We start from the raw sequence: 19174 nt of genomic DNA, 5'->3' as shown, positions 1-19174 counted from the left end.
AGCTTAGAGTAGCCTGTCCTAAGTCTTTGTAAACTTATGATGAGTCTTATGATGACTTTAGGATATCTCATGATGAGTTTGGGTTTACTGCGATCATCTTGAGTGCTGAATTTGGTACGGTGAGGTTCAAGCTGTGATTTGTCCAGGAGCCAACTCCACCGCGTAAACGAACAGAAGACTCTGGCCTTGGCTACTAACAAAATTAGAGGTTGTTCTCGTTACACAACCCCCGCCCCACTCAACTCCGCTTCCGGACTGTTGTGCACCAAAGTGCTAGCAATTGGTCAGGCATTTCGGTATAATGTCTAAGCTGTGAGCCAGATGTGTTATTTGGAGTTGAGACTTGTGGCTGAGAGCTTAAGTCAGCACAGAGAACTTAGTGCACCAAAGTGCCTCGCGAGCTCGTCAAGAATATCCTCTTAGTAATTTTACATCAGGTATCAATTAAACAGCGCCATACTTATCACTATTTTACTCAAGCTGGCTAAAGCATACATCCTGTTCATCACAGCGCATCGATATTCAATCAGCAGGTGGAGAGGTGTTCCGGTACAAGGAACACTCTCTCCCAACTAGCCTCATGAGTCTGACGCAAGCTTCCGGTTTACCAGTACGATAATCTTCTCAATTGTGATATCTTCACAGCTAACAAAGTTGGAGCATAAGAAAGGTCACCCTTCTAGGGCGCACTTCCCTTATCCTGGCCGGAGTCCGCTTCACATTCCCTCGAATAGCCGTCAATGTCGACATGCCACCACATTTGACCTCCTACCAGAGCTTGGTCACTAGCAAGGCACGCCGCCGCAGCAAACCCGACGAACGCCCTAAGACACCGCGACCGGGTTGCTCCGAACTGGAAGAAGTGCTTGTCAGCTTTCTCCGAGCAGTCTCCTTCTGGCGCGACCTCGAGCTGAGCCCGTGGAGAGCTTCATCCCACTCGAGGAGTATCAACTTCGACTTGAGTTCATCGACGAGATCCGAAAGGCACCTCAGTGATTCCGTAGCCCTAAAAAAACCTGACCTCACCGGGCTAGAGTTCTGGTATCTCAACAACATACCCATCGACAGTTTACGGGTGCTCAAAGGGTTTCTTAGTTTCATGGCTTCCAGCGTCCAAGCCAACATCAACAACTCGAGGAATGCAACCGGCCGGCGTAAGTCTGAATCGAAGCCTGTTGAACCTCCTTCATACTAATACTTATTGGTCCTTCAAAAGGCCGCCTACAAGATCGAATTACCCGAAGAGTACCAGAATGACTCATCTACAAAGACTGTGAGCTCTAAAGGGAAGGCGTTCCTATGTGTTACACAACAGGGATCTGCCACAAAGCCGTACTCCACACCATCTCGAACTCTTCTATGGCCACAAGCAAGGACAGTGGGGCCGGGCGAGAAGACGATGTCTGGAAGCGTTGCTTGGAACTCGATGGTGATTGCTGTGTGATCACCGGTGCCAGTCATCCCCATGTCTATCAACTTCTTCCATTTGCTTGGTCAAAGACCAAGACGAACTTGAGGACACAGCAGATGATTCCTGCCCTCGAAGTAGTCGTCGACCTTAAACTAAGCAACGTCAAGTACGAAGCCGTTACCAAGCTTCGACAAGGCGTCGGTTGTACTGACCCATTGTGGAATGTGGTGTGTCTGAGCACCCAGCTTCACAAGTGGTGGGACCATGCATACTTCGGCCAGAAGTACGACGGCAGAGCTAATTGTCTGGAAGAGGACTTTGCCCAGATCCACCTTCAGTTCTTGTGGATGCCCCGCAACATTTATCGCCGGGCAACGAAACAAAGAGTACAGAGAAAGGCCGAGGTGAGGATCTCCCACCGCTTTGCTCAGAGCACGGCTGTTGCGTGATCCCTGGTGCAAAGGAGTCGCACGTCCTATTCCCAGCGGCATTGAGTATTTACCAGTGTAGAGGATTCATCAATTGAGGTGGAGAAGACTGGTCGGGACGTCTCAATAGACATAGCAATCGTGGTCAAAAATCAATGTTGGAACTTCACCTGGACCTCTCATAATCATTCGTATGTCTTTGAAGCTGGGTTTTACGCCAGCATCACCCTCCGTCTCATCTTGTCTTTTGCATCTCACGCACTCGCATCCCAACGAGAGAGAATATCATCATAAACCTCATCCTAAGTCTCATCCTAACAGGGCCGTAAATCTGGTTGTCGTTCCTTCCCGTTCGCCTCCCTGCTCGCCCATCACGTGACGATAGTAGAGCGTGTGGCCGCCCCCTCTACCTTGCGCTCGGTGGCAAACCCTTTGTGGCTCGACAATTGCTACCCTTCTACCATTTCCAGGAATCACAGTCCGATACACTGTTTTCATTGTCGTGATTAAGGCTGACGAGTGTGTGCAAACCTCCGCTCACAACTCGGTCAAGGATATTCAGCACAGTTTGTGTAACTGTCACGGTAGTTCCCTCAAAGGCATTTTGGGGTGCTTCTTGGTGGTACAGCATGGGTGAAAGCACGCTTTGACAAGTAGATTTAGGAATTTCACAACGCTGCACGTAGTATTGCGTAAATGAAGTAGAACAATAGAGAATTACATCACGCAAGATAAGATCAAGGCGCAGGTCACACAGTCACGGCAGAATCAGACACTTATTGCAGCAACAACGAGACTTTCATTTTTCGGGCCATCTGAACTTCCCACCCAGTGACTCGACTCTACATCCACTGCTGTTGGTACTCGCCTCAACAGGGCGCTCCATCTTAGCGCACACAGTCGGCTAAGAGTCATCAGCGAGCATCATCGCCGCCCTCTTTTTGTTCATCGGGACACCATCAATGACAACAGTATCTCGTGAAGCATCCAGAGCTTTCTGGTCTTCTTCCGCCCGGCGTTTATGGTACGCCTCAGCCGCACGCCATCCCAGCAGCCTTGGGTCCTCAGGGAGTATAAACTCACCTCCAAGGCCCAGGGTGTCCAGGTCATTCTGTAATTGCTCGATATCATCGGCAATGAACTTTGCGAACTCAGTGGTCCACGGAAACCGGTCTTGCGCTGTAAGGCCACCGACAGCAGAGGCAAGACGGAACCAGGTGTTGAAGTCCAAGAGGCTTGGCATATTACAACGTTTCTTGACGAACAAAACGAACCTGTCCTTGTCGGTATTTATGCTGCGACAGTTGCTGGCGTTGTGACGGAGGGTATTGCAGCGCGGGCAACCCTTCATGAGCCCATCATTACCAGCCTTGAGGCATGAGTCCAAACGATGCTTGTTGGACTTGCACCCAACGCAAAAGAGCCGTCTCTGGGGCTTGTCGGGAGGTCGGCCTTGGTCCTGGCCATCACCCTGGGTCTGGGGGCGAGTTCCCTGTTGATCAGACCTCTGCTGCTGAAGAAACGAGGCTCTAGACCGTTTGAGGGCCCTGCCTGCTTCTATTCTCTCCTCGTCCTCACTATCCAGCGCAATGACCTTCCTTTTGGCGCACTTTTCCATGAACGCTTTGAGGTCGGTCATTGACACGAGGCCTGACCCGATCTGATTCCCTTCCTTGACTTGCTCTGCAATATCCGCGACTTCGGGCAGGCAGGAGGCATCATTAACGCTACGGCTAATCGCGGGTTTACCTCTGAAGGTTGACACACACATCTCGTTCCTTGCGACCTGGCCGGTGTGCCGGTTCACTACGCCAACTCCAAGTTGGCCGACATCGTCCTCCGCCGTCCCGAACATGAGATTGTTGCGTGGTATAATGTTCATGAGGCTGCCAATCTTGGCACCTTGAGCTGACGAGCTGTGATGTCAGCTCTGCGACCCAGCACCGCTCGTCGACTGCTTGTCGTCGCTCTTGCCCTTGCCCTTGTTTCCAGGGTGATTCTGGGTCTGATTCTTCTTGTCGTCGTTTTTGGCCATTTCGATATTTGACCGTGTATCGCTCGCAAGTGCTGCAAATATTGCGGTGTACTATGGAAAGCGCGAGCGGGCCTGAGTGCGAATGCTGTTGTTGTGAAGAGCCATAAAAAGGTGGGGCGCTCGTTCCCTTTTGCAATGGCACAGCACTACCTTGTCTATCAACAGAATAACTAAAACCTTACTTATAATATTTGACTTAATAGTAAATATTAAATTTAACGAATTTATACTTATATTACATATATACTGTTAAAATAGAACTAAAGCTCTTATAATGATTAAGTATAATTATATTTATTACATATTTTACAAAGTATATAAAACTTTATATTAAATATATTAAAAAGTATATAAGTAAAATATATATCAAAAACTATCTAAGTAATATATAAATAACCTCTTGTATTGGTTTAGTAATATGGCTAAGCTACTAACTTATTATATTTCTTTCGGTTTGAATAATCTCGAACTGATATGGAAGGTCTTTTATGGAAAGGTCGTAGAGAATATTGTTTTCTATGGACTTCTAGGCTTTCGTTTTTCATTCCCTCTTCATGGATACGATCACGCCTATGTCATTGCTGACTCTGATTCCATGACTCTTGAATTTGACATGACTGCTGACCAACTGACGTACTTCATGAGACGGTGGAGTAGTCTATCCAAGAACCAAATGAAACCAGGGCGCATGTCCACTTCTTTGGTAATAAACCTTCGACGACTGCATTTTATGTGAATCAACCAAAAGAGACGATGTCAGCCTTAAATGGTAGGAAGACGGGCCTGTCCTCCGCCGACAAGATGTTTGGAGTCGTAACTTGGGAGGTTTCATAGCTCTTGCGGTGTACTCGCGTGATGAAGGGTGACTGTCTTGCATCATTTGCGGCGTTACTCTGAATGGTCATCGCGGGACTTTGATTAGATACCGGCACGCCGTCAGGGACTTGATGTCGAGGACCAGCTGGCGCTCCCACGCCTCAGGGCATACGGCCGAGGCGATGGTAAGGCGCTTGAACATGGACAGGCTTAGGTTGAGGGAACATATGGTTGTGCAGGAGTAGATCCATGATTTTTCCAAAGCTCCCGCAGAGCAGTACAGCCGTAAGCTGTCGTTGTCTTACTCCATAGGGGTCAATCACCGGTCTACTTAATGTAATCACTGAAGTACTTTGATTTATCACCGAGCGAAGACTCGTGCGACCGTCGATCATCCTCTTTAGCACTTACGATTGTGCATTTTCTTGTACGGAGCCGTCTTTATTTGACCCAGTTCTACACCTAGCGTTACACAAATGTGGCCCAACGGATAGAGGGAGCCCCACTCATTCTCCTGCCAAGTGTAGGTTCAGTCTCTGTGCTTGGCTCTGTGAAAACATCATTCCAGCGACTATATTGCATTCACGACACGCAGAACAATGGCAAGGCAGATTCCTTGCAATAACAATCGATGCCTGTACACCAGTGAAGGCCCATTTCTGCAGGCCGACGATATGGCTGACCTTGCTTATCGCAGGATCAGAGACTGGCGGTATGTATGCACCCTTGGGAGAAGAAGAAGATTGTGACTCACGCGCGACACATCCTAAACTTAGGCATATTGTGGTAATCGGTTCTAACTTTATGATGAGTTTCATGATGAGCGGTCTTGTTTAGTAACAATCCTCTGGCGGGGTCCCGAGGTAAAGGACTACACAAAAAGATTTTCAGGGAGCACTTGCTACGTAGTTACCAAAGGCACTTCGGGGGCTTGGGCTGAGATTCGGGTTGGTCGGTGTGTGTTCGGAGATATCTGTGAGTGTTTAGATCTCAATTTATTGATTGTTGAATGTTAACAGAGACCAGCGAAACCGTCACATGGAAGTGCCATCGTGGCCTTGGAGCCAGATCTGCGAGTCGGTCCTTGTTTCACGAAAGTACGACAATCAGTCTGTGTATACATGCTCTTTGGGGGACAAGGCTGAAATGGTCCCATCGTGCACTGGGCTTGACCGAGATGAAGACCTTTGGTGTGAAGGTGGATGCGATAGCGCGTCATAACCAGCTCACTCATTGACGACGAGCCATGATGGCTCCTTTACATTCATGATTTTACCGACAAGACACATGTCTCAGTGTCTTTAACCGCCTGACGAACAGTTTCGGCGTGCCTTATAGGCTGGACTCGGTTTTTATCAGATTTGGCTAGTAGGGCTCATGTACAGACGTTGCTCATAACATGGGGAGCATACAGATTTCTTAAATTTCTGGTTTCAAGTATGCTGAGTATAGACGCCGTTTTTACCAATGATGTACAACTGTGAAAGCAATGCGGAGACTAACTACTCTATCTTCCATCTAGTCATCGTCTTCATCTCCTGAATCATCCCCAGAGTCGCTATCAACATCATTGCCACCTCCGACTCCACCTCCCGTTCCAGCTCCCTCATCACTGCTACCTTCATCATCACTCCCGCCGTCGAGGAACGCGTTGGGTACTGTCGCTACAGCCCTTCCAGAGTCACCCACCGGCTCGAGCGCCTTGGCTGCAACAGCATCGAAGCCAGCTGTCTTAGCTTGCGCCAGTCGCGCAGTGAAGGGTCCAAAGCCCCTTTCGTGAAAACCAAGGAATGCCCCTGGGTTCGAAGGGTCTCCCCTTGGAGGCCTCTCCGATAAGGCCCAGCCCATGACAGCGTTACCAACAGCAGCTTCGGGACCAAGACCCAGTGTACTGTCGAGGCAGTTCTCACAGAGGAATGTGTACAGTAGTGAAGTCTCGTTTACCGAGACTCCATCAGGCAAAGGTCTCACTTTGAAGTTTCCCTTGACTTCCGCAGGGTTATCCTCATCGATCGCTTGTCGAAACGAAGCCATGACTCCTCCTTTTCCGTCAGGCCATGCGGCAAGGATGAAGTTACCCTCCATGTCTCCCGTCAAGCCAGCTGCACCCCATCCTTCGCCATTAGCCAGCGGAAATTGTAGTTGTCCGATGAAGGAACCGGCAGTTCCGTTCGCAGGTGCGGCGTCGGGTAAAGCCAGGGCAAATGTGAAGGAGGTTCGGGCGCCGAAGAAGCGCTCCATTGTGAGACCTGTCACTTGGTCGACGAAAGGCTCGGAGACTTGATCTGTTGAGGATGTAGGCTCGTCATCGGCCAAGGCGAGGGCGGGAAGAAGAAGACTGGTAGCGAGGATTCGATGAGGGTTGATGTGTCTTTGACGTGTTGTTCGTCGGTTGTGGATGTTTCGAAGAAGAGGCATTTTGGGGAATGTGTTCGTGCTGGGTATCAAGAAAATGAACTTGAGAAGGATGCAAATGATGTGCTTGAATGAAGACTGAGTATGAGAAGATGGAGATGTACAAGAAGGAAGAATACAGCTCAATAATTATACTCTTCACCCGAATGAAGCCAAGAAATACAAGAATAGCCTCAAACTCTTGAGACTCGAGAGGGAGCCAAAGGCCAGGCCTCTCGCGCCCACCTCACTTCTAATTTGAGTACGCGACTGTTTCGCGTCCCCATCTGGACTGAAGAAACGCTCACCTACACACTCAAGAACCCATCTCGTCTCAAAGTCATTCTGTTTCCAGCACATTACACCATTCTATTACCACTGAAACTGTTTGGTTTCTACTATTAATAGTTACCGTTTAAAGCTTAGATATATGGCTGCAATTAATTGAAACGTGATTGGCTCGAAATTTAAAGCCGAAACGACGCGAAACGTTGATTCAGCCTGTTTATACAGCATGGCCGATTGACGTCGTCGCTTAAGTGAGGATGAAACGTCTTGAGCCAGAGATTTGGGTTTCGACCTCCCCCGCAACGATCTTGGCAGAACGCCGACAACCGTTCTGTGAATAGCTTTTTAATTGCCTTTTTGCGGCCTGGAAAGGATTTCTTTTTCGGAAATGTAAGCGGGCCCGAAGGAATGGGTGACTGGCTATGTCTAGGCATTCTGGATCTCGAGCCAATAGCATTCAGGGTGTCGCACAGGCTGCTTTCTGGTAACAAACAACTTCAATGCGTTGCAGGACTCTTTATCCAATTTCATATTTCACTGTAAATGCCCATATCAGTTTGGCATTATGATTGGTCGACCGAAACAAGGACAACCCGGCCACTTGAAGTCCCAAAATCTTGATTGGGACATTGGGGTGTCAAGCCTGCAATGTGTTGTCTCACCTTCAATGTTCCCAAACACTATAAGGAGATAGGTTTAAAGTCTCTCAATTCTTTCTCTCGTTAAATTGCCCAAATATTCGATTAAACCATGGCGACTAACACTAAGTGTACCATGAACAAGGGAATCGTTATGTCCAGTTGAGTCTCCATCAATACAAGTACTCCGCTCCAAAACTTCATATACATATCTATCACTCTCCTTATCTTGTGCCCCTGTTGTTCTCTGTGTATATGAACTCTCAATCATAGCGTCGACAAAAGGAGGATCAAAGCGAGCCGCGATATGGAACCCCAATCACTGAAACTGTCAGCTATATCTTTTAGGAGCCTTCCGTGAACTTACCCGTCGATCCCCGCTCAAGAGCGCTCGTCTCGTTCATCCTCCACGATCACATCGTACACCAAGGACGGAGACCCCACAGCGCAGCAGAACCTTGCCGCAGCTTCATGAGCGAGCAAGACCATCTTCAAGGCCTCGTCTCCTCCCTCAACAAGTACGAACTGTTGAGCACCATCCGTTAGTTCACAGATACTGACCTTCTGGTCATGACTTGGCAGCCCATAACGAGTTTGCAGAGCCAGGCTCCTGAAATCCCCTTGGGCATTGATTGCGCCAACAAGTCGGAGCGACTGTCCGACTACCAGGAAAGGTCCGGGTAGGCCCATGTGATATAATGTAGGTTCTTGGTCCTCTCCAGAGGCACCTTGGGTCTCTTCGTTGCTCATGGTGGCCATGTGGTCTTGCGCTTGCGAGGGATGGTTGAGATGATAACAAGATGAAAAGAATGGTGCAAAATGGAAAAGATGCGCTACTTTATGTAGTGAAAGAAATAATTGCTGGCCATATGGCTCATGCTTTGGTAGCTAGCAGTATTCCTGCGGTGAATCTATGATGTCTGGCTCACTGGTGCACAAATGATTGATTGACGGAGCAGTAAGGCGCTAAGTGCTCCAGGGACTAAGCTAAACAACAAAGACTGTGCTCCATAGTTTCCACATTTTTCATTCAAACAACCGTGCCTGGGACAGTCACCAAAGGTTCTACGACAGTGAAGTGTTCTTTACCTTTCACCTACCGTGAAAGAAACATGGGGATGTGAATTTGCCTAAGGTTGTCATGTGATCCTCAAGGAGCAATTCAGGACCTCTATCCTACGTGACAAAAAGGCTTAGGTAAATTTAATGCAGACTTAAAAGGCCCTTAGACTAGTTTTGTCGCTCAGGATAAAGGTCCTTAGTTTTCTTGTCTCCCCTTGGTTATGTCTATGGGCGCCTGTTGCACTTTAACTCTTTCTTGCGTGCTGCTGTGTAAGACGATTGGTGGAAAACGACGTAGGTGCCCATCGTTGGCCTGCTAACTCACTGGGGTACTAGCCCTTGTCAACGAGTTTAGGGTATTGACACCACTCAGAATTGAATGTCGGAACTCAGGACAGAACATCACAGTCAAGACAAGGTGAGAGTAACCCAATTGGTGGTCAATTGCCGACGTGTTGATTACCTTCAGCAGACACTAAAACAGACGGCAGAGAATACTATCTTGATGAATATACCACGCATCGATCAAAAGAAAAACCTTGGGGTCAAAATACTGAACTTCAGTTCTCCTTATCCTCATCCTCGTCCGAAGGTAAGTCTCAGAGACACTCATCAGGCATCTTGTCAGGACCGCACCGGACGGGCATCTCAGCGGCAGTGGAAGGGCCAGAGCTAACATCACAATTTGTGGCACCGGCGTGGCTGACTGAAACTTGCTGACAGCCAGCAGCATTGACGCACAGTTCTTGACAACCAGGGATACCGTGCTGGGCGATGTGGCGCAGAATATTGCTGATATCAATCAAACAGGAGAGCGTGTTGGTGGCGATGACACGCTTGTGCTCAGCGCGATGGTTCTTCATAGAGTCGGCAGCAGATCTGTTCGAGTACGACGCGATAGCTCGACTAGCCTTCTTGCGAAGCCGGATGGTCTTGGGCTTGGAATCGTACGCCTGCTTGGTAAGGCGGCGACTGGCCTTGGTGTGTTGAATGAAGCGTTCGAGCAGACTTCCCATGCGCTGAGTGCCCTGTATCTCGTTAGCACTCGAATTCCAATCATGGGCACGAGTCAAACTCACACCGTCGCAACCTCCCCCTTCGCAATCGCAGTTACCGCAATAGAACTCCTCTCTGTCGACTGCCCCAAAGTTAACGCAAGGGTGATAGGTGAAAAGTATGCGCAACTTACAGTCCTCCTCGTCGATACAGATCTTTGGAATTTTCTTGGGTTCTCTCTTACTGGGATACCAGTCCATGGCTTTCTTGAGACATGGCTCACAGCTGTAAAGACCAGGGCGCTTGAAGGGGTCAGTAAGAGACTCGGCTGTTTGTAAGCCGGGTGAAAGTGTAGGATGAGAAGGAAAAAGACGGGGAGGTGAATGGTGCAACACGGAACCGTGAATGAGAACACAAAGTTGGAGATGAAAATCAAGAATAGGGACTCACATGGTGTTGGCGGCGATGAAGACAAAGAGATGAAACAAACGGGCGATCTTTGACAAGGTTAGCAGTTATCCGATGCTCTATTGCGCTTTGTGGTACGTTTGAGGGGAGAGGCTGTTGGAGATACTGACATTGTTGTTGCTGAGGCTTGAACTGGAGTTGGAGAAGATGCAACACAAGAGATCATGAAGCATGACCTGAGGGACTGTTGCATGGTCCGTGCGGTGCTCAAGAGGCACCAGAGTTGCGCTTTGGTAAACAAAAGCAGAGCAGAGTTGGCAGTGCTTTGGGGTGGGTCTTGTGTTACTTGATCTGCCCACTACACAACGCTTCTTCTTGCATTCGGCAGCCCTGCTCCTTGTTCACTCCGACACTGGACATTGAGGTTACGAAAAGCAGACAGCGAACCGATCCTACGTCCACAGTTGTCCAACACTTGTACGTCATGGGATTTCACTCGAGTTTACGGGGCATGTACTGACTAGAAAACGGTTCACCCCCAGCTCACATCCAACCGTCAGCCCGCATCCCGACGCTTCAGGACTGAAAGTTACCAACCAAAACCAATGGCACGACACAAGAAGAGAAAGCCAACCGACGAGGGGCAAGATGACTCGATTGTCAAATCGGAAGCCGAAGGCCAGGAGAATGCCCTGAATGCCGAACAAAATCCTGCGAGCCGAAATCAAGCTGCTCAAGGATTCTGTCACAGAACTGTCCATCGCGTTGGCTAGCAAGACAGAGCTCATCGAGGAGCTCCGACAGTCGAGGGATGCAGAGCGAGAGAAGAGCCCGCTTTTTGGCGAACCGACTGCCAAAAACGGCTAGGTATACTCAAGCGCGAGGAGCTTTACTGCGCTCACAGGCATGGGTGGTTGTCACGAATCGCTGCTGTCGATGATTTGATGAGCTGAAGGATACCCGTCAAAAATGGAATGAAGCGCTGGTACCATGAGCATGAAATCCGGCGATTGGGAAGAAGAAAATGGCGGAAATTTAGGGTCACCATAGACAAAACTCAACACTCAGCCGTTTTATCTGTATTGTCGAAGACAGATGTGAATGGTTACACACCGCGTGCCTGAGTCCCTGACGTAGCGCAGTGAGTGAATCGCTCCACGTGATCTTGCGGAACCAACACCTCAGAAATCTTTCCCATCAAGATTTTCTTTCCTCTTCCTTAGCAACTCAATTTCACTGCAACGACTGCACCAGAATCACTTTTGGTGCCAGCCCTCTTGAATGTCTCCAACCATCACCATGGACGTCCAGCGCCTTTGACAAGGTATTCGTGACAAACCTGACTCGTCTCGAAACCATGCAGAAATTCGCTGATACCTCTAGCAACGTCCACCTGGCCTTATACTCTTTAAATCTAGATGCCTACGACGCCCACAGCTTGGACTGCCTCTTCGCGTTGGTTGGCATCTATAGCCAAATGCTACCCGGGTACTTTGACAAAGAGAAGTACACAGGCACCGGGGAGAACAACGCTGCGCTTGCCCTTGTCTAGCCGGACATTGATATCGATGCCAAAGATGAGTGGGAACAATGTAAGCAGAACATCTTGTATATTCTCAACTCCCCTCCCGCCCTGGACCCTGCAATTGGCTTTAAAAGTCTCGGCATCACTGGACACACGCTAGGGTGGTGCAGCAGTTTGCTGCCGTTCCCCAAGCGGGGGAGCTCTGCCCACGAAGCCGCTATCCCTTTTTGATATCTTCATGAGTTGTGGGATCGCAGGTTCAAATCCCCGTCACTCTGTTACATGCACCCTTCTTCTACTCATGATTTCAAGTCGTATGGGCATGGCCAAGTATCACTCCCGCGTAATTGTAAAGATTTCCCCGGACAATATACACAATGCATGCACGGTGAACGTAATGGTTTGGTAAAAGAAATATAGCTTCCTGATTCTTCTCTTCAGCTGTCCTTTCCTTCGCAAATCCTCCCCAAAGCCCTCCGCGTAACTCTTGTCGAGCTCTCATGACTCCACCATGGTCCGCTGGAAGTAACCCACAGGGCAGTCGGAATACTTGTTGGAAGAGTTTTGGACAGGGGAACTCCTGAAGCAAGTTGATCGATTCAGCCCTCCAAGTGATTAGTTGAGGCATCGCGTTGGAATCAGGCCCTCGGACGGATGTTCCAGGCCAGAGGGAAAAGACCTCATCGGTGCGCTTATTGTTGGATGATCCCTCTTCCTAGGTAATTCTGGCTGGTCTGTTTTGAAGTCTTTGCTCAGGTTGCTAATGAGGAAGGGTTATTAAATCTTCTGACATTAAGTCAGGGTGCCAAAACTAACTGATCGAAAGACCTACTAAGATACAATTTGCTTACCTAAATACTTTCATCGCTTAGGATAATGATCCTAGGTTTTATTGCCTCCCCTAAGGTAGGGAAGCCTGTTTGTTATGGTGGCCAGGGGGTGGGCCGGAATATCTACGGCTGAATTCCACTTCCGCTGCAGCTTGCCCACGGGTATCTGCCATTTGTTTGCTCAAGCTACGTCACAGGCCATCTCTGTACCACCAGACGCGTAGAGCTCGCTCTTTTTGGTCGCCTGGCGCGTTATCCAGAGCGGTTGTCACTTCTCGTCAATTTATCCCATCATGTCTTTCTTCATTTTCAATCCCTTCTCAACATGATCTCAGCTTTCATCCTCACTTTCACCTTCACCCTCACTTTCGTCTTCATCCTCACTTTCGCCTATCATGGACCAGCTTATGGCACTTCTCATCGAACTCCCCCCGGAGGCACGTCTGCGCAAGGTCGGATATCCCTCTGAAGCTGACCTCACCGACGCCTCTGCCTACCCATCATGCCTTGTCCCCGAAGCTATCACGTACGCCTTTGGCACAGAAGCCCACTTCGCATTCCTCTTCAAGATCTGTATGCGCAAGTGTGATGAGAACCCGATCTGTCTGTTTTCTCCCGTTCGTGGTCTTCGCGCTGAAACACACCAGCCGATATGGGGCCACACTTTCTGTATTGAGCTTTGCCGCCTCATGTCGCACCCTGTTTTTGAAATGGAGGGTACCAACAACCTCACTCTGATTCTTCAGTATGCCGTCATCTGCCGCACCGATGATAGACGCCCTTGGAAGATGCCCCCCATCCCGGACGTGGATCCGCTCAAGCAACTTCGCGGCGTCATGGAGCTGTGCTCAGGACCTGTGTCAACTCCCATCTCCGAGATCTTCGCAAGTCATTGCACGAACGAAAGTCCTCCAAGCTGCATCAAAGCTCGTGACCTCACCGCTGACGATCCCCTCTACCGGGAACAGCAGGACGGAATCAAGACCTACCTGACAGATCCCAAACACTTGATCTTTGTGATGCTGCAGCTCGCCAAGGTCGTTCAAGATTCTCCGAAGACGGATGGTCCTTACATCACGAAAGAGCGTAGCTTCGAAGTGTACAGTGTGACCACGCTTGATCTTCAGAACATCCGCAAGGCCCTTAACACTATGGAACTTCACTGCGGTGAGGGTAGTGAGGCGGGCTTGTTTGAATTTCCTACGGATATCATCTTCCCCCGCTATGTGGCTAAGACTGGGGTTGAGAACGATGCTCCTCGTGACTCGGAAGAACTGTCAGATCTGATCGTGGCAGGATCCATGAAGAGAGAACGGGAGATCTTTGACACCATTCTCGGTCGCAATCGACAGTGATCCTTGCATAGCTTGGATATGCGTGACGTTAGCGTCTGGCAAAGGACACTCTTTGTCCAATGGTATGTTCGTCCTTCGATGTGATTTGTCAGAGCCCCGCTAACACTCTCACTCAGAACATTCATGTAGTCTGCTCTGGTGACATAGCGTCGTTAGTAGCTACCTGCGCTCACTATAGTGGGCTCTTTTCCCTCGCAATTTGGCTGTTACATATCTGGTGACAAAATCGAAACCTTACTTATCATACGATGGGGCGAGCAATACAATAGGTCGTGGTTGGTTTTGTGTTACGGCAGCCTATAACGGTTGGATATGGTTCAAGGGGACCTGATGGTCAACAGCTCATATCTTGGAGTAAATGTAATGACAAATAATGGCTGGCATTTACACACAGAACATCCCATGACTGTATCATTTGATTCCCATAACAAACAGCTTAAACTTTTGACTGTAACATCATTATGTGAAGGCGTCCTATCAGTTTTGTTTGGACTGTGAAAGAAAATTGAATATTTAATGGTACACTCTTCCCAAAACACCACTCGCAAGTTCGCTCTTATGACCAAGGAACATCCTCTTCACCGGCCACAGTTTGACCACATCATTACTACTTCAGTATCGTATACTTCTTCAACACCTCATCGACAAAATCTGCGCCCACGAAAACACCTCGCAAATTCCGGGGGCTGAGACTGGTCACTTTCTGTCCCAATTGCCATAAATAGTAGTGGATGGGCATTTCTCTCAATGCAGTTGGCAATTCCCGCTCCTCAAAGTGCAATGATCTACAGTAAAAGTCGGCGAGTTGGTCGAAGTCGGGTCCGTCATCCGACATTTCGGTTGCGTCCAGGGAGTGTTTGTAGCACAGGTCTGTACTGGGAAGTGCAGGTATCCCAGCCCAAGCCGAGTTGTCGATTTCAAGCTAAACATTATTGATGTCGGCGGCTGTGAAAAGATACAGAGGTACACCCACGTGGAAACGGGTTCCGTAATCAGAGGTTGCGCGTTGCTTGACGATGATTTCGAAAGGCTCCATGAGATCAGAAAGAGGAGATGAGTCCCAGAGAGTGTTCGCTATACGAGCATTTTGATAGAGCTCTCTGACCGAGTGGAGAGGCAATCCATCGCCCCCCTTCAACGCGTTTATTCGTCTTGTAGGTTTTCCAGGATACCACCATGTGTTCAGAACCGCATAGCCATGACCCACGGTCGTCGATCGTTTGTTCGTAGGATGACGGCATATTGAAGGATGGTAGCCAAATGATCCCTCCTACTTTTGAAGACAGGGTGCGTCAAGATCTGGGTGAGCTGACGGACTGGGGTTTGTGACCAAAGAGACGGAGCATCGTCGACCAAAGTCTGGTCTGAGGTTGGCGCATCGCAAGACAGACCGAAGAGAGGCAAGAACAGAGAAATCGGCGAACAGCGAAACATACGGGCACAGACCATGAACAGATTGAGTTGCCTGTCATACATGTCCGAGTTTCCGTCATTGATGTCGCTCGCCATGGAATCGACAATGGCCTTCCAGCCAGAGGTGTCGTATTCAAGAGTCTGGCTGGCTGGCGCTACATCAGGGCCGACGACGTGAGGCCACATTCCGTTGGTAGTTGATGGCTTATATCTATCGAGTCTGTCTCGCATGTGGACCAGACGTTCAGTGCATCGTTCCTCCTTTGTTGAGACAAAGAGATGTGGTGAGTATTTCCTGGCGCGCTTGACAGGATGGTTATAGTGGCCGCACGAAGAGGGAGGGCTGTTGGAGACTCTTTTGTGCTTGTCCGTGCTTGCTGATGTTGTAGCAAATCTTGGAGAGTTGGGAGGAGAAGAACTGTCAAGCGAAGGAGGCTAAGCGGCTGGGTGACGGGGTGAAGTTCGGCAAGCAAGAGTTCGTTTGTGGTGAACAAGGTCTGGCGTTGTTCGTCAGTAGCATTCCCACAGTACAGAAGGTCTTGTTTACCTTGACGCTTGGTGAAATACTCGACCGCTCCGCGATCGCTCCTCGGTTGCGATTCGTCATAGCGGATTTGGGAAGCAAAGTCAGAGCTGGCACCCCCTTGTGTCACCCCAAGCTCCCAGTCAGTGGCCCGTGCAGGATCCCACATCTCCCCCAGTTCAAAAGTTAAGCCACCATACACACAACACGCTCAACATAGTCACCATCGTCTCCAGCTCTATCACAAACTCTGCTCTCAAGTATAGCGCCACCGACCGATGAGCAAGCCATGCTTGAGTCTGTCCTCTCATATGAGAAGCTCATGCAGATCAACTTTTGGCTGAGAATACGTCGCTTGATGCGCGTCTCATATCTCTGGGTCAGCGTGAAATGGGATGGGTATAAAATGAACCCTACTACAGGAACGTTTAGTGGTTTTCTCAGAAGAGACAGTGGTGAGGCAGATTGATGTCATCAGCGACATGTCGGGTGAAGAAGTAGAAATGAGGCTGAAAAGACAAAGCTTGTATCTCACAATCGTTACAAATAATCGAATGTTTCATTTCCCAACACATGTCAACGACTCGCGTGTCTGTAATGACCCCCTTATTGCTACTTCGCGTTTCCTGTTCAAATGGGTTCTCTCATATACCATCGGTCCCTCCTCCTCTTGATTCAGCACTAGAGCAGCATATTGCGCTTCGTCCTCGCCGCAAGACCCCACAGTCCAATTACTCCTGGTGCAGTGTCGTATTATCACCTTCCTTTGGCATCGGAACAAACAGCCAAGAAACACTCGTAGCAACCAGAAGCGCACAAAGAACAGGCTGAAGAATTGAGACTCCCGCACTGGCGGCGATGAGACCAGTGATGATTGGGAACAGACAGCCTCCGAGCTGCGCAAATACAAACAAAAATGCCAAAGCTGTTGATTGGATGCGAGGATTGAAAAGTTTCGAGCCGACAGAGATACCCTGGTCTGGTTAGCTGAGTCGCTTGAGGTTATGGAGTCAACCTACTGTGGCAAAGTATGGTCCCATGAAGAAGCCCAGCAGACTGATGGCGATGGAAGCGGCGATGATGTTCGGAACCCTGCAAGCGTTAGCTCGATCTCCAGCATCACAAAGGAAGACTCACAGCCAAAATAAAACTTGCAATCCGATGCTGAGAATCGTGAAAGCAAATATCATTGGGCGAACTCCAAACCGATGTGTAGGTTCCGCAAGAAACAGTCTCCCAAGTAGTGATCCTCCACTGAATCCAGCGGGCACGAAACCCATCTGATTGATATCCCCGTTGCGAACCTCGACCAAATACTCGACAACCCACCCACTAGCTGTGAGAGTTGCGCCGAGGAAGAAGAAGAAGAAGAGACTAATGAGCCAGACATTCTTGTTCTTGAGAGTCTCCTTTATCAAGGAAAATGCATCGTCGTTTCTTGATGCAGGCGATTCATCGGCCTCGAGGGTACGTTCGGTTGGCGGTTGCTTTCTCTTCAGTCTCAGAGTGTCCCAAAACGCGTAGACAACGAAAGCAACGTTCAAAACACCGATTCCAAGTGGGAATGTATAGAACAAGTACCATCTCGACGTACTTCCTGCAGAAGCAACACCAGTCGCAACAAATGGTCCAACAAGACAACCAGCCATGTACATCGCATGAATGAACGCCAGCCACCTATGAGAGCCCTTTACTCCAGAGACGTAAGTGTTTCCGTGCGTGTCTTGGTATGCTTGACCCAGACTCGCGAGCCAGAAGGTGATGGTGAAGAGAGGAAAAGGCGGCTTCCAAGACCGGAGCGCGTGAGCGATGACTTGCAGAACAGCACCCAGCGTAAGCATTGACCCGAGATCGAAGACTTGACAGAGGTGAGTGTTGGAGAAGGCGCCCAAGAACCATCCCATAAAGTTCGCGCCGTAACTGTCATCGTCAGTAAGAGTTGAGCTGGGCTGGGGATATGGCTGCTCACACTGATGAGACGATTGCCGTCGTGACATTGTAATCTCGAATTATATGAGGGACTAAAGCGCCGATACTTCCATCGTTAACGCCAGCGACGAAGAAACTGAATCCAGCGCTGAGAATCTTGAGCAGTTCCCCGGTACTTGGCTTCGATGAATGCGGAGGTTCAGTGTCATCGAGTACATTCCGCGTCGGGCTGGGTGAGCTTCGAAGCTCAAAGGTCTCCAATCTCGTATCGGTCTGCGTAACTGTAGCCATTGTTGAAATTGTGACGATTGAAGGTTGAAGATGGGGAGTCATTGATGTTTATATTAGGAGGGCGTAATGCCTGTCTCCGGCCGTGTCCGGGGAAGTTGGCACAGCCCAGTTGGCAATTCTACTACTTTTGGATTGATACGCCAAGTGATTGTGGAGATCTAAGCTTAAGCTGGTTAAGCGTGCTTGCGGTATCTCCCAATGTGGTAGTAAGCATGTGAGAGATCATCCGCGATGACGGGCCGGAATGGCTAAACGTCGGTCAAGGTGCGGTCATCGGGTAACATGAAATGGCGAATAATTACCCTCGTGACGTAGAAGTAGATGGAGCAAAATGAGAGTGGTTAGTTTGTCTGTGTTGTCAAACTAATTCTGTTTTAGTTTTCCCATGTTTCTTAATTGATGGTTGCGAGATTGTTGCGTTGGTCTCACTCATTAGTCGTGGTTCAGCAATCATGATGAACCAACACTGATTAGTGATTGAGTAACAATCTTTATTGCAATCATCCCGTTTACACAGTTCTGAGATAAAAATGAGACCATTGAGTGAAGAAATCTCACGCAGACTTTTAAAACTCACTCTTGAGTCACTTAGGTCTTACTTATGCCCGTTTCATGAGTTTCTTTGCAATTGAACTTGGCGATCTCATAAAACCGACACTCACCCTATAGCAAAGCTTGTCTTGACTAGTGGTGTCCCGGATCTACCCTAGTCATGCGCTAGAGTCCCCTGTCTCCTGCTGATCCATTGAGAAAAAAATATTTAGAGTTCTGTCAAGATTGAAGAAATTTTAATCAGATTTCATGTCCATCGCAAATATCATATCATAGAGGC

At 49.0% G+C, this 19174-nt stretch overlaps 8 protein-coding genes across 8 annotated transcripts; 2 read left to right on the top strand and 6 right to left on the bottom strand.

The window, feature by feature from the left end:
• Positions 1-748: 748 nt before the first annotated feature.
• On the top strand, positions 749-1860 carry FOBCDRAFT_268570 (uncharacterized protein; the record flags this gene model as incomplete). Its single annotated transcript, XM_054703173.1, has 2 exons — positions 749-1154; positions 1316-1860. The coding sequence occupies 2 exons, from the start codon at positions 749-751 to the stop codon at positions 1858-1860; spliced, it is 951 nt and encodes a 316-aa protein (XP_054559148.1).
• Positions 1861-2743: 883 nt separating this feature from the next.
• FOBCDRAFT_196231 (uncharacterized protein) lies at positions 2744-3874 on the bottom strand (the record flags this gene model as incomplete). The annotated part of the gene is made up of 2 exons (XM_059608839.1): positions 2744-3741; positions 3784-3874. 2 exons carry the CDS (start codon positions 3872-3874, stop codon positions 2744-2746), a joined length of 1089 nt encoding a protein of 362 aa, XP_059464046.1.
• Positions 3875-6208: 2334 nt separating this feature from the next.
• Positions 6209-7108, bottom strand: FOBCDRAFT_268568 (uncharacterized protein; the record flags this gene model as incomplete). Its single annotated transcript, XM_031172480.2, has 1 exon — positions 6209-7108. One exon carries the CDS (start codon positions 7106-7108, stop codon positions 6209-6211), a length of 900 nt encoding a protein of 299 aa, XP_031049265.2.
• Positions 7109-8391: 1283 nt separating this feature from the next.
• FOBCDRAFT_268567 (uncharacterized protein) lies at positions 8392-8760 on the bottom strand (the record flags this gene model as incomplete). The annotated part of the gene is made up of 1 exon (XM_054703171.1): positions 8392-8760. The coding sequence occupies one exon, from the start codon at positions 8758-8760 to the stop codon at positions 8392-8394; it is 369 nt and encodes a 122-aa protein (XP_054559146.1).
• Positions 8761-9661: 901 nt separating this feature from the next.
• FOBCDRAFT_213870 (uncharacterized protein) lies at positions 9662-10348 on the bottom strand. Its single transcript, XM_054703170.2, has 3 exons — positions 10262-10348; positions 10152-10210; positions 9662-10100 (listed from the first exon to the last, which is right to left on the bottom strand). Exons 1-3 carry the CDS (start codon positions 10326-10328, stop codon positions 9672-9674), a joined length of 555 nt encoding a protein of 184 aa, XP_054559145.2. The 5' UTR covers positions 10329-10348; the 3' UTR covers positions 9662-9671.
• Positions 10349-10864: 516 nt separating this feature from the next.
• Positions 10865-11545, bottom strand: FOBCDRAFT_213869 (uncharacterized protein). The gene has a single exon (XM_059609368.1). The coding sequence runs from the start codon at positions 11262-11264 to the stop codon at positions 10959-10961; it is 306 nt and encodes a 101-aa protein (XP_059466696.1). The 5' UTR covers positions 11265-11545; the 3' UTR covers positions 10865-10958.
• A 1681-nt stretch (positions 11546-13226) lies between these two features.
• Positions 13227-14186, top strand: FOBCDRAFT_196227 (uncharacterized protein; the record flags this gene model as incomplete). The annotated part of the gene is made up of 1 exon (XM_031172476.2): positions 13227-14186. The coding sequence occupies one exon, from the start codon at positions 13227-13229 to the stop codon at positions 14184-14186; it is 960 nt and encodes a 319-aa protein (XP_031049261.2).
• Positions 14187-14793: 607 nt separating this feature from the next.
• Positions 14794-18342, bottom strand: FOBCDRAFT_175582 (major facilitator superfamily domain-containing protein; the record flags this gene model as incomplete). Its single annotated transcript, XM_059608511.1, has 9 exons — positions 14794-15108; positions 15160-15260; positions 15623-15976; positions 16147-16291; positions 16327-16421; positions 16883-17096; positions 17142-17214; positions 17260-18042; positions 18092-18342. 9 exons carry the CDS (start codon positions 18340-18342, stop codon positions 14794-14796), a joined length of 2331 nt encoding a protein of 776 aa, XP_059466695.1.
• Positions 18343-19174: the final 832 nt, after the last annotated feature.

Source organism: Fusarium oxysporum, chromosome II (genome assembly GCF_013085055.1).
Source record: "Fusarium oxysporum Fo47 chromosome II, complete sequence".
Classification (NCBI taxonomy): Eukaryota; Fungi; Ascomycota; class Sordariomycetes; order Hypocreales; family Nectriaceae; genus Fusarium; species Fusarium oxysporum.
The sequence above is the reverse complement of the archived record's forward strand: the minus strand, read 5'-3'. Positions and strand labels throughout refer to the sequence as shown.